The sequence below is a fragment of the Amia ocellicauda genome, chromosome 14, assembly GCF_036373705.1.
Source record: "Amia ocellicauda isolate fAmiCal2 chromosome 14, fAmiCal2.hap1, whole genome shotgun sequence".
Taxonomy (NCBI): Eukaryota; Metazoa; Chordata; class Actinopteri; order Amiiformes; family Amiidae; genus Amia; species Amia ocellicauda.
The window spans coordinates 21,013,364-21,028,252 of record NC_089863.1 but is presented as its reverse complement, the minus strand read 5'-3'; the positions used below and the strand labels follow the sequence as shown (position 1 = coordinate 21,028,252).

The following is a 14,889-nucleotide window of genomic DNA, read 5'->3' as shown; positions in this document are numbered from 1 at the left end:
CTGTGTTTCTGATGCTCATTTCTTGCCGCATCCGACACGTATGTAAGAACCGGGAAGAACGCAAAGCGTCCTAATGAAGAAAAATACTGCCGTAAAGATTGCAATTTGTGACACCACGATATAAACGATATAGCATAATATGAAACGATAGACGTTTTTCTATCGTCATACGATATATATCGTCATATCGCACAGCCCTATCTCATACCTATTCACACTGTACTTTATGTACACTGTCATTTACTCTCCTGTAAGATTGCACTTATACAATGTTTTGTCATACTCTTGCCTTTGAATTACTAGCACTTTTATTGTTTATTTTGTAATCCCATACGCTCCCTTTCCCTTAGCTCTTAACTTTGACTCAACATCATGTCTGCACTGATCAGCTTTTACATTCTAGGATGCAAGACCTTATATATTGTTTACTGTATAGCTCGTATAGACTTGTGTAAACTGTGAATTTGTAAAATGTATTACGCCTTGAATTGCTCTGTATTTTTGCACTTTGTATTGTGCTTATATTTTGTAAGTCGCCCTGGACAAGGGTGTCTGCTAGAAATAAATAACAATAATAATAATAATAATAATAATAATAATAATAATATATAAAGAATTGTGCTGTTGTGCAACCCTGCTCCTGAAGGACCCCCTACCCTGCTGGTTTTAATTCCAACAGAGCTCTGTTACTTAATTGCACTAACAATTTACAAAATCCAAGCCTTTTCATTATTTTAAACAGTTAAGTATAGAATTACATTAAAATGTATTAAATAACCAACTTTTTAATGACAGTTTAAAATGTCAATTCTAAGCAGATTTTTACTTCAATTAAGATTCAATTACGTAACTGAGAGCTCAGATGCAACAAAGGGCAGCAGGGTAGGGGCTCCTCCAGGATACTGTCCACAGCGCCACCTGCTGCCCAACCCAGCGAACTGCCTCCCAGCGCCATTTAATCAGCGCAGCTTATAGAATAGGTGCACAAAACACAAAGCGGCACAGCTCCGTTTATTCTCAATGTTTTCATCTAAACCTTTCATTTGATTTGAGCGGTGTGGTCTAAAATATTATTGTAAAATAAGAAATTATTATAGGCAAAATAAAAGTTCCGCCCGAACAGGGACTTGAACCCTGGACCCTCAGATTAAAAGTCTGATGCTCTACCGACTGAGCTATCCGGGCTTCCCTTACTGTTGTGACACACAGACATAAAAGCCTGCCGTAGACTCTTATTATGAAACTAGTATTTTCTCCTCAAAAGTTCATATCTTATTATTTCAAGCGGGTTAAGTGGATACATTTTTACACGATAATTATCCTGAACACCCAGATCGTTAGTGCAACTTCACTGTTGATCTCCCTACGATCACTTTTAATATCTGCAGCCCTGGGTATGTTAAGCACCAATCTAATCTAGGTTTTACACATGTCCTTTTTATATTCAGATTATAAACACCATAGCTTTTTATTCTGATCAAGTACGCAGTTTAATCTGAACACTTTACAGATCATGCAATTATTAGCTCACAAATCTAGGATGTAGGACTTGTATTAATTAACAGTATATTTTCTTATGCACTTATATAATTTTGAACTTGTCATTTGTACGGACAGTGTGTTTCCAGCACATACATAGAATTCAACTCTCTCAAACAATAAAAGCAATTAATTCAGATGATATGATAATAAAAGCAATGATTATACCTATTAAGAAAAGCAATGATTATACCTATGAAGAAAAGCAATGGTTACACATATCGGCCCTTCAGTCCCTCCTTGTGGCCTATAAGCCTGAGACAAGGTCAGGGCCAGGAGGTCAGTCGTGCTACTTCTTCCCAGCTGGTCTGGCTATCCCTGTTTAAACTCTTCGCTCCCCCGTTCCAGAGATCCACACATATTTATTACTACAAGAGACACATCGTGCAGCATGTGCGCCTGTAGTTGGGCATCATGTGTTCATTGTGCAGAAGTTTGGCACAGACAAGTTTACATACAATTTATACATGGAAACTAACGTTCAGAATATATGCACTACATTTCCACTTCCTATCTGATGACAGATTGTCGTGAGACTAATTAATTACCTGGATTACCAACATGTGTTTCATCCTTGCCAACATGACAAGTCATTGTCCATCTTGTGTTTGAACATTCAGAGAAAAATGTGTAAATCAGCACAGAATATTTCAAAATGTAATCTCCCATTAACCGTCATCAATCTCTCCTGTTAGCAATATATCATCCAATTATGTAATCCTTCTGATCCATCAGCAAAAAATATGTGAACCTCATTAGTGGCACATGTCAGGGTAAGAGACACAACACAGATATAAAACACAAACAAGCAAATACATGGATAAAGCAACTAATTATTAAAAATGGCAATGTCGTATTCTTCAAGTAATTTGTTAATCTGTGTCAATTCCTCCATAAATGCATACTCACTATGGATTTCATTAATGTGACTATTAGGCCTAATAAGAAATTTGCAACTGTACACATAAACTAGCAGAATAACAGACCAACTGTCAATCATGCACTGTGCCCCACCCACTTCAGTCTTTCTAGCCAATAGGACACAATTCACAGCGAAAACGAGGCTCGGAAAGCGTCAGACCCGGAAGTGCGAGAAACAAGCATGTCGTCTCTCTGTTGTGTGTCTGGCTGTGCGAGCGGTTCCCGTTATGACACAGAGAAAGCCCTGTTTCACAGATTTCCAGTGGACAAACAACTGAGGAAAGCCTGGATCAAGTTCGCCGAGACATTGGACCACTCTTCCAGGTAAGCGGGAAATTGTGTAGTATTTTTAAGAGCCATAACAATTTAAAAACAAGACGTGTGTTTACAAAATGTGGTTTGTTAGTGTGTGTTAATCCATCACTTTGAATAAAATCGTTCCCTAAGTAACCTAATTATATTGATTCAGCTAGATCTAAAGTCATATTCATAGTATAGCTAAGGCTGCTCGTTTTTTTATTTATCTGTCTGTAACCGATATGAACTTTTCTATTAAAACATAAGTTACTATGAATACATTCGTTATTTTTCTCATGCCCAGTACTAATGTGTGCACAACAGTGTGTAGCAAACACCGGTGTTTTTGTGAGAACGAAAGTTAAAGTCACATACTGAGCCAACAGAATTTCAATGGACCACAAAAGTTGACGTATCATTATTATTGTTTGTATAATTATTTTTAATAACTTAGATGTCCCAATGCTGTGGTAGAATCAATTGCATGTTGCATGTTAATTTGAATAACATTGTTGTAACGTGACGATGTACAACAGGTACATTCTGAACCCAGGCCTAATTGGTCTCTGTGTCTCTCTCTTTGCCTATGTCTCTCTCTAATCTTGTCACATAACACTATTAGTAACCATATGTATTTCAATCTGGACCGATTACAGGTACTCAGAAGTAGCTACACAGGACAATGGGACATATGCAGCCATGGACACCTCCACGGTGTCTAGGACACGCAGCTCGGCAGACTACGACTGTCCTCTGCAGAGTCCCACAGACATCATAGCAGCCTGTCATTGCAGAATCCAAGAACTAGAAGAGAAACTTGCAGTGCAGTGCAGAAGTGCTGGCAACGAGATTTTGCCTGGATCGGTTTTCAGGTGACCCTCAAACAAGCCAGTTCTACACAGGATTTAAACAGCAGGCAACGCTTAAAGCTGCGTTCCTGGCACTACAGCCGACCGCTTCAACGATGGATCAGTGGACTTGGCAGCAGAGGCATAATGGTCAAAAAGCACATTCGATAGGTCGTGTTTAGATTTGAATCCTTGGCCTTAATTGACCAGTTAAATATATTTATTTCTTGCTATGTACCCAGGATGCATTTCTGACAGGGAAATGACCCAGAAATGTGATATTTTAAACCTATTGGAAGAAGGTGAGGAAGTAATGGTTCACAAATAAGTGACCGTAAAAAAAAAATCTTTTGTGATCCCTCCGTTTTTTGGGCATGAGAGGTACAGTTTACGAAGAAGAGGTGTCAGAGACCCATGATGCTGCCAGGCTTCGTGTGCATGTGTAGTGGACAATTTGAATTTTTGATCCTTTGGAAGGTACAGCCAATCAGTTATGGACAATTTGTACATTGTTTAACAAACTTCAAAGGTCCTCTGTTCTGAACAATAATACTCCAAATATTGCATGAAAAAATGTGAAGGTGATTAAACTGATTTTAATTTAAGTTTAAGCACCTTAAAAAAAAAAAAAAATCTGCAATACTGTCATGCAATGATATTCAATCAAATCAGAAATGGAATTCAATCTTACTTGTAATTTAATCGTATTTGTAATGAGATCTTGATAAACGGGAGGAGCACTGCCAGAGCCCTACAGAATGACCTCCAGCGGGCTACTGGTGTGCATGTTTCTGACCAAACTGTCACAAACAGACTCCATGAGGGTGACATGAGGGCCCGACGTCCTCTAGTGGGACCTGTGCTCACAGCCCAGCACCATGCAGCTCGATTGGCATTCGCCAGGGAACACCAGAATTGGCAGGTCCGCTATTGGCGCCCTGTTCTCTTCACAGATGAGAGGAGGTTCACACTGAGCACATGTGACAGATGTGAAAGAGTCTGGAGACGCCGTGGTGAACGTTATGCTGCCAGCATGACCAGTTTGGCGGTGGGTCAGTGATGGTCTGGGGAGGCATATCCTTGGAGGGTCGAACAGACCTCCACGTTAGCCAACGGTACCCTGACTGCTGTTAGGTACCGGGATGAAATCCTTAGACCCATCATCAGACCTTACGCTGGTGCAGTGGGCCCTGGGTTCCTCCTGGTGCAGGACAATGCCCGGCCTCATATGACCAGAATGTGTAGACAGTTCATGGATGATGAAGGCATTGATGCCACTGACTGGCCCTCACGTTCCCTAGACCCGAATCCAATTGAGAACCTTTGGGACATTATGTATCGGTGCATCTGACACCACCAAGTAGCACCACAGACTGTCCAGGAGCTCACTGATGCCCTGATCCAGGTCTGGGAGGAGATCCCCCAGGACAGCATCCACTGTCTCATCAGGAGCATGCCCAGACGTTGTCAGGAGTGCATACAGGCACATGGGGGCCATACACACTGCTGAGTCACATTATGAGTTGCCGTGATGAAATTCACGCAAGTTGGAACAGCCTGTGATTTCAATTGTTTACTTTGATTTTCATGTGAGTTTGAATCCAGCCCTCAATCGGTTGGTGATTTTGGTTTCCATTGACCGTTGTTACGTCATTTTGTTCCCAACGAATTACACAGTGAACAGTAAAGATTTTTATCTTTAATATTTCCTTCATCGAGATCCGATGTGTGATTTAAGTGTTCCCTTAATTTTTTCTGACTAGAAACATTAACATAAGCTTCTGGCTTTGATTTTTTTGGGGGGGGAGGATATTTTGCCACGGACCCCCTAGCACCCCCTCGCGGACCCCAGTCTGGGAACCTCTGCTTTAGAGGACAGCCCTTGTCTCCTAGATGGCACATAGTGGTTGCAAAAAACATCCCAATGACAGGTATTCCTCTTTCGCTGCAACAATTAAAAAACTGATTATAATATAAACTGGTTATATTGATTAATATTTAATCTTGATCTATAAACTAGCATCATATAAAACTTGTCAAGCTATGGTATAGTTATTAACGATGGCAGCAGGCCCACATTAAACCATGTTGGGCCCTGGGGCTATGATATTGTTTTTGCCCCCCATTGTAAGCAATCCCCCATTCCACCCCCCAAAAAAATAATAATAATGTGCAGCGACACGCAGCCCTTGTACAGTCTGAAGTCGTCAAGCAAAGCAAGCTGAAGATAATGCTTCCACAATCCAAAATGTTATATTCTCAGATACACTATCAATGGAAATGAGTGAACTAAAAGCACAGAAAGAATGATAAGAAGATAATAAAAAGCTGCAAGGCTGATTGAAATAAACCACCTGAAAAAGCAAAGTAACATCAGTTCTATGCCGGGGCATAGCATAGGCCACACTTTTTTTTTACCAGTTACCAGTAAACAAATCATGGAGCGTCAACATTTGATCTGCATGGCTTATCACATCACCACCAACACAGCAAGTGTCACTCAGTCCAGCAACACACAGGAGTAGCCTAGGAACTCCCAATCAACAACTTACTACCTAGTGAAAACACTAGTGATCAATACACAATAAAAAGGCTTTAAGTAGGAGAGAGGGCCTACCTTACAAGTGTTTCCTTCTTGATTTTCAGGAAGCGAAGTCCTTGATGATATCACTAAAATCCAAGGTCTGCAGAATGTCACTTTCAAGGGACATCAGAGTAATGTGATTAAGTGTGTCTTGCCCCATTGTAGAGTTCAGAAAAAGAGTGTCCTCCAGAGGCATTCCTAACTGGTCAAGTTTAATATAGGCGAAATGCAATGTCCACATTTGGGAACACGTGTACGTTACAAGTTAAATTAATGAATAAATAAATACAGCAGATCTGGGTTTCCCTCTAAAACATTAAGGACTGGTTTAATAAATGCGTCCATAAACGCCACGACTGAGACGCGCACTTTAGTTCAATTAAAGCTGCTCTATTGTATCCGGATGATTAATGTGAAACGTGTGGATTGTGTCTCAACTGTAACTTGCCCTGTTTAAGGACGTCTGATAAGTACATTATAAATAATACGGCAAAAAGTATCGTTTGCAGTTACAAATGTGTAGTAAGAGTAGTAAGTGAAGGGGGTCACGCTGTGCGTTTAAAATACATATATACCAGCACAAATGATGACGATAATAAGAGGACGGATCACAGCGGCTGGTTTACAGAAACGGCTCTGGGACTCCGGCGCGACACGGCGCTTAACCAGTGCAGCCGAGACAATATTTCTCCTTCATGCCATCCATACGAATTGAAGTTTTTCTCTCCTCCGTGCTTCATGGTTTATTTAATGTTGCTTTACTTTATTTTAGTTCATTGCAACTGTTGAAGGTTTACTTAAATGCATTTATTTAGCTGTATGTGTATCACTCTCTAAAGCGTCTTGATTTGGCTTGATTTGTTCAAAGCGGGCGCATAAACCTGAAAACACTAATACAATCAACGTTACACTGTGCAAACGGGTGTATACATCGGTATGCACATATCTTAGCACACTTATCCAATTATAAAACACAGATAACCAGTTCTAAAAAGTGACTGTGCAACTTGAAACGCCTTGAAAAGTCTCCCGTCTATTAAAGCTGCGTTTGAATGCAGAAAACGCAGTGCTGAAATAATGACCAATGCAAAGTAATGCGCATCAGGATCAAACAGGAGAAAGGAAAGTTACAAAGTAAATAATACAATAAATACTGATAATAGTCTAGTAATATTTGAAGAAAAACCCTTGTTTCTGCAACCATCACGATTATAACCCCACACATCAGATATGGTCGTGTTAATTAAAATGCACAACATTTGCTCCTTTTCCCTCTGTAGTTTAGTAGCGGCACTGTCACTATATTGAAATTCAGTAAATGACAGAGGTTGGCTAAGCTTTAGACTGTACGCTTTTGCGAAAATGACGCGACCACCGTGATTTTGAGGAACCTGGCATTTCTATTGGTCCGTCGCAATGACGCGTCACACCGTACACCAATCACAATCATAGATTTTGTTTGCCCCGCCCCCAAGTGCAGCGCTGGCGGCATTGCGTGCGCACACTACGCTGCTCTGAGCCCGGGAAGAAGTGGCTGCTTAGGTTCATGCTTTGCAACATATTTTCCACAAGCCATGGGGCCCCTTGCTGGATCGGGCCCCTGTAAGCCCCTGCATCAAGTAGGGCCTGGATGGCAGTGTTTCTCCTAAAAAAAGATGACATCGGCCCAGCGCTTAGTTAGGGGCAGGGGTTCAGTGTGCGTTCATGGGATTGTTTGGCTCTGATTGTGTGGTGTATCAGTTGTCGATGCAATCAGGGAAAACCGCATTTTTAAATTTCACATGCGCTTTATTGTTATCTTCAAAATTACCACCCAGAAAGTTATGACGCTGCAAAAATGCACAGCAAGTATCCAGCAACAAAAAAAAACCCAAATCTTGTGGTCAAGGTAAAATAATAATAATAAATAATGACAATGATGAACCTAAATGTATTCCACTTGCATTGTATACATTATTATATTTTGTACAGTTTGTGCAACTACTGGAATACATTTCATTAAAAAGGCTAGTGTAGTATCATTGTATTTTATTTAAAAAGGTATTTAAACAAATATCACTCTCCTTTCCACCCCAGTGATTAATAATATGTTTATGCAGTAGTTTGTAGTAAAAGACTGCAAGTCAATGCAAAGCTATATGTATTTTTAATAATTATAAACTTCATGCATTTAAATGTGCTTTTTTATTTAGTTAATTTGTGACCAGTAAAATATTAGCTTACTGTTACACATCATTCAAATTATCTGGTTTTGAGACTTCAGTTCGTCTAGTAGAACAATTTTTCATACATTATACAGTATTAACTAGAACACAGCTTGGCACACAACTCTGTACTAACTCTGCAAGTTTGTTGTACCTTCCATTTCTATCAACAAAAACATCACAAGACCTAGTTTAGGTCACCTTGCCGCTGGAATCAAAATTGTATTCAGCGAGGACACATTTTTAAAGTGAAAGTGAAATAAATTAACATACCCATGGCAATGCCCTAAATTGATATTGCTACAAATGTGCAGGACAAAACCAGTTTAAAAATAAACACTTAGAAACAATGTCTTAGAAACAATGGTTTTAATCTGGAAAAAATATAGTTTTAGTATTTAAAAACAATCATAAAACATATCATTACAAAACCATCCCAGTCCAATGAACTGACTGGGACCAAAAGCGACAAGACGAGCATCAAAATATTCTACATGCTAAACTTATATATACCAGCTGCCAGAGTACTCAGAAGATCATTCATTATCAGAAATGTGTAAATGTTACCTAAAATAGTTATTTTTTGCAGAGAAATTATAACAGCAAGTGCATTTTTGCAATAACTCCTGTACCATTTGGCTGTATCACAGTTACAGTAAATCCTTGTACCATTAGAAACCATATGTCTGGCACATGTAATGGTAATTAAGTCACTTTGTGCCCCCTGTTCAAAGCATCTTGTTGAAAAGCCCAAACTTGGCGAAGGCTTTTGTATTGGACTGTAATGCCGAACTTCCAATATTGTATAATTTAATTGGATCTGCTTCCTTGAACTGCATTAGAGAATAAAGACACACTAGTGTTCAATAGTCTTGTAATGAAAATGCCTTAAAACACAGCTTAAGCAATGTATACTGTATATATATAGGCCTACATATATAAAGACACAATTTATTGTACTTCAGCTGAAATATGTTTCCAGTCTGTAGTATAAAACAAGGCATTTTGTTTAACTTTTTCATGTACCGCACATAAACCAGCTAGATGACCCTTTCATTACATCTGTAATATAAATACATGTAAGTCTGTAATATATCCAGGTGTAGTTGTTTAGCTCTATCTTAAGTCTATCTTAACTTGATCTCGAAGCACAAGCAGTTGAAACTCTGACATTCGGGGGGCTGGCAGGTACAAGCACAGTCCCACTTTGCGCAGCACTGGCCCTGAGGGATGCAAAGGAAAGGGGGAAAGGAGAGAGAGAGTGAGAGAGAATGGACAGATTATTATAAACGTACACACAGACAAACACAGTGCAGGGAGTACAGACACACAGGGCTAGATCGACTATATGTTCAGTATATCTCAGAGCAAAAGTACAGTAGTGTAAACCTCATGTGCGTGCAATAGTTAGCACAGTGCAAATCGCAGGCAGAGACTTACGGTGGGGCCGGGGCAGGCGTTGTCCAGACAGACCCTGACAGAGGGCACTTTGCAGTCACAGGACTCGACGCATGCCATGCAGTACTCACAGTCGCCACAGAGAGCGCCCTTACTGCACTGGCAGCACAGCGGACACAGCCCCTGCGCCTGGAAAAGATCGAGTATAGAAACATGCATCTGTCTGTGCAAACGAACAGGGAGTCTCTGTGTATCTAGACCACAAAACATTGTTGACACATGCACATGCACCATTTCAGTTGTTATTTTTCATACATTGTTTGCAAATGTCTAGATTTTGTGTATGGTTTATTTCTATCCATGCATACACAAATTCATCTGTAATAGACTGTGACTCCTGCAATGCATACATCTATATATTGGGTTCCTTCATTGGACTGTAATCGTTTGATATCAATGGACATGGAGTGTGGGTGAATGCAGGTTACCTTCAGACACTGGCGGCACCACAGAGCTGCCAGTAAGACCAGCAGGTATGCACACACTGCGATCATCACGATGGCAGGCAGGGGCAGGGCCAGGTCTGCCACTGGCACCACAGACACCGGCTGAGAGGCAGGGAGAACCACGGGCTGCAAACAGAAAGACAGCATGAATGCACTAGCACTTGTGTTTTAATATACCAGCGGGAAATGGAAGTTGAGACATAATTCTCGTAACTAGGCCTGGGACCAAAAGAAGCCTGGTGGGTTAAATTGGTGGTCTTTTTGGTAGTGCCAATTCAGCCATCAACTCCATGAATGCAGTAGCGGACAGGGGATGCGAACAATGTATCAACTCGGCTCACTGTCTCTGTTCCTCTGCCCTCAAGTGATGATTATTTACACCTCTTACTTTTCTACCCTGCTACTACACCTTCCCAGATTTTCCCTAACTCTTTTCAGCTCTAGTTTGTATAGGACTTCACAATGGTTCTGTCTTCCGACTGGATACACGCCTCCTTCTCCACAGGGAGTGCCGGCAACAATCATCGACCGCTGAACCGAAATGGTCTCTTTTGTCGCGTGTTCCTGCTCCACACTCTACTCCACAGCGATCATCACAATCACGCCTCTGAGGGACGATGAAGGATGACGGAAATAAAGGCAGGTAAACGTGAGGTGGACATGGGAACAAAGAGAGTAACTGCTATGGAAAATAGTGGCTGGGGATGGGATTGAGGATTGGCGTTCATCAGCTGGTGCACTATCAGTCAAACGATTGCAGCTGGACTTTTGTTCTGTGTTTTGTTCATCTCTATTGGTATGGGTTGCTATTTCCCATGTCTGTTGTCTCACGTGTCCCCTGTGCTCCCGTCTACCAGATGGACGCTGGATTGTAATATAGACCCACACTCACAACCATCGACACATCTACACTGATATTCACCTTAAGGAGAGAGTAGGAATGGAGGAGCTGAACTCCCATGGAGGATAGAAGAGGCAGGGGCCAACAGGTGGGATTGAATAACTCAATTTCACATTGCTAGAGTTTTAAAGTGCACTGTGTTCTCTGTCACATCTTGTTGGTGTACATCTGCTGTGTTGGCATCCTTTATCGGGAGTTATTAATTCGTAAGTCTATGCAGTAAGTAATTTAAGTGTCTCTTGTTCATTAGTTACAATCTGCTGCAAGAAGAAAAATAAGTGCTTGAATATTGCAAACATTGTTAAGGAGATGCACAAGGGTGCTAATATAGGAAAAACATAGGTTCCTAGTAATTTATCTAGAATAAAATGTGGTTTACTATTTGCATTATAGGAACCTTAATTAATACTTCTACAAAAAAAATGTCACTATGGGAGCTTCTGACAATGACCTGGTTTGCATAAAGTTCAGAGCTGGGGTACAGGCCAGATGCAGAGAAACAATATATCAAAAGACAATCATTCCTCTTGCATCATCATTATCATCATCATCACCGGCATCACAATAATAACATAAGCAAGATGACTTACTGCCATTCTCTTCCTGCCCTCCTTCTCTCTGTAATGAGTGGTCAGTCTCTCCCTCCCTTCACCCTGCCATGACTGAAGGAAAGACCCCACAATTATGCTTTAATCAATTGGATTTGTACTCTTGTTTAATTTTACAAAGCACACACAACAATAATTACTTTGCAATAAAAGTCAATTCGATTTCACAATACTATAATGCAATCACAACGTTATTAGATGGCCACAGTGAAAGTACAGTAGAATAGCACTGATACAATGGAACAGCATTTACAATACAGCAGAGCAGCAGTGTTACAATTACAATAGCAGCTACCTGATACTATAACGAGCGATAATCATAAAAATAATTACCAGTACACTTCTAATAGAGGTCAGTTATCACATGCACATCTCTGCCAAAGTCCCGTGTTCGTATTAATACGATTTAGAAGTGGTTGAATTAAATCTTAACACATATACAAGAAAGTGTCTGGCTGTTTAAATGAACTGCATGGTTAACGAGTCTCCAGTCTCTGTAAACCCGAGCACTGTACTGCACTAGCGTAATGGTTTAGTACACGATTGCTATAACTTTGCTATTTCAATATTTGCCTGTAACGAACAACGCCATTCATAATTGAAACAGGCGATCTGGACAGCTCGGTGCAGGGATGCAGAAACGTGTTTAATCTCCAGTGAAAACGCGGATCCTGTTTCTCCTGCACGCCGGAAGCGTTGCTGGAGTGGTTGTCATGGGCACAGAGGTTCGGTCGCGGTCGTGCTGCGCAGATCTCCGCAGCTCTGCACACATCTGCGCACATCTGCGCGGCTTCTCCAATGGGATCGGTGTGATTCCGTAGATCTGCGCAGACCTGCGGAAATTCGAATTCCACGAACGCGCCCATCCTTTCATTCGTTTTTTTTTTTTTGTACGGAAAAGCATGAGGGACAAACTGTACCTATCTGTAAATAAATGCGTGAAAAACCGCTCCATTGCAAATACAACATAAAACACTATCAACTCGTTCATATATATTTGATTAAATCCATGTATATTCTCTTCACATTTTTTTATTGTTTAATTATATGGGGTTTATAAAATACAAATACATACATACGGACTAATAAAGACATACTTTCATACTAAGGAGTGCGACTACAATGACCTGAAACTGACTGAGAGAGATTAAACGATTTATATAGTTAGATTAAAATGCAGAAGTAGATAGCATTCCCATATAGTAACTTTTAAAAAGTCTGTACTCAAATTGACTTGCATTGCAGATAACTCGAATTCACATGTGAAGAAATACATACACATCTTTGTTTAATTACTAAAATGGAAATAATGATAGTATGCTGAAATATGAACTGAATTTTAAACAGAGAAAAAAGCACTTTGATTGAAATGTAGCATTTTAAGGCTTCCAAATCATATAAACAATAAACCTTTTCAGTTGAAAATTGACTACCTACTGCAAGATTATCATATTGTTGTGTAGCATTGTTGCAATGAGCATTTTCTGAATCACAAACACCCACTAGAGTTGCTTTGTGAGGACGTTCTTGCAGTTACAGAAGCTATGGCATTTGCCATCAAGTCGTGGCTTTCAATGTTGCTTTTGAAACTTGTGAGGCTGACCAGTAATGTCTTTGTCTGCACCCACAGTCACCACAATCATGTGTATGCTTTTCCAAACACATCAACCTACTTAGTTATCATTTCCCATACTGCATACTTTTAATTCTTTAATAGTCTGCCTAACATAAGAAAGTTTACAAATGAGAGGGGACCATTCGACCCATCGTGCTCGTTTGGTGTCCATTAATATCTAAGTGATCCAAGGATCCTATCCAGTTTGAAATCATAATTAAATTAAACTTTTCTTAAGAAATCTGGACCAATGGTTGCCTGACCTTCAGGTAAAGGCAAAACTACCATGTTGTCTCTGAAACACGGATGCGGTGTGGGGTTAGAGTCTGGGCTGTATAGGTGGGGCCTAGGCACACACAGGCATGTGTTGAAGGAAGTGCACATATATTTACACAGTTGGTGAGCAAAATTTACAGCCCAAAGCAAAACACAACCCTTGCTCTTGTTTGAGCCTAAATAAACGTATAAAGTTGTGGCATTACAGTCCCAGTGAAACACAGCAGCTGCCTCCGGCCACTCTTACATAATTGGTCAATTTTACCCTGCTGCCTCCCTCCTTTCCTCCCCATCTCCCTTTTACATCATAATCATTAATCATAAAGGGCTTTTGTTTTAAGCATGCAAACTGGCAAACTGTTCTGCTATTTCCTGAATTCCGAGTTTCTTCAGTGGTCTGTAGTATAAACAATCATTTAGTTCCGATTTCCCAATCTGTGAAGGTGTAACCCATGGGTTCCCACCCCTGGTCCCGGAGGACCCCCTACCCTGCTGGATTTTGATCCAACCGAACTCAGTTACTTAATTGAACTCTTAATTGAACCAATCATTTGCAAGATCTTTTAAATATTTTATGGATGATTGTTTTTAAAATGATTTTAAAAATGAATCTTAATTGTTTTTAAAGATTTAGTTGCTTTTAAACCACTAATTGTTTAGGGTTTTTATGGTTTGGTTTTGTTATATTCTTTTGTCAAATACATTGACCGTTTTGGACTTAATTTTAAATGCATTGGACCTTTTTTGTTTGTTTTTTATTTTTACCTTTTTAATTGTTTCTTTATTTTGTCCAATGCATTTTCAGTTATTTTCAATGTATTTGACTTTTATGTTGGTGAGCAGTTTTGCTTTAATCACATTTGTTTTGTTGTTTTGGGCACGTTTATTTTGAAGTTAATTGTTTTGTTTTTTGTTAAAATCACAAAGATTTTAAAAATTTTAAGTGATTTTAAGAATTGATTTTAAAAGATTTTAATCATAAGTATTAAAAAATTGAATTGTTTTTTTAATGAAAATGTAAAATACTACACCAAATAAAACAGCATTTGCTTGCATTTGACTTTTTAAATTGTGTAACTGAGAAAAAGTTGGCTCCTTAATAAGATAAGCCCCTTATATAATTGTATACTTAAAATCCTTGCTGTTTAAAATAATAAAAAATAAATGATTAGTTCAATTAAGGGTTCAATTA

General features: G+C 39.6%; 1 protein-coding gene, 1 long non-coding RNA gene and 1 other non-coding gene across 3 annotated transcripts; 1 reads left to right on the top strand and 2 right to left on the bottom strand.

Annotated features, from left to right (window-relative positions):
• Positions 1-1,112: 1,112 nt before the first annotated feature.
• On the bottom strand, positions 1,113-1,185 carry trnak-uuu (transfer RNA lysine (anticodon UUU)). The gene has a single exon. It is a non-coding gene; the product is annotated as a tRNA-Lys (tRNA).
• A 1,453-nt stretch (positions 1,186-2,638) lies between these two features.
• LOC136767962 (uncharacterized) lies at positions 2,639-5,314 on the top strand. The gene is made up of 2 exons (XR_010821908.1): positions 2,639-2,784; positions 3,414-5,314. It is a non-coding gene; the product is annotated as an uncharacterized LOC136767962 (long non-coding RNA).
• A 3,431-nt stretch (positions 5,315-8,745) lies between these two features.
• On the bottom strand, positions 8,746-12,529 carry LOC136767936 (uncharacterized). The gene is made up of 5 exons (XM_066722022.1): positions 12,140-12,529; positions 11,789-11,860; positions 10,280-10,423; positions 9,834-9,980; positions 8,746-9,616 (listed from the first exon to the last, which is right to left on the bottom strand). The coding sequence occupies exons 2-5, from the start codon at positions 11,792-11,794 to the stop codon at positions 9,521-9,523; spliced, it is 393 nt and encodes a 130-aa protein (XP_066578119.1). The 5' UTR covers positions 11,795-11,860; positions 12,140-12,529; the 3' UTR covers positions 8,746-9,520.
• Between the last annotated feature and the right edge of the window lie 2,360 nt (positions 12,530-14,889).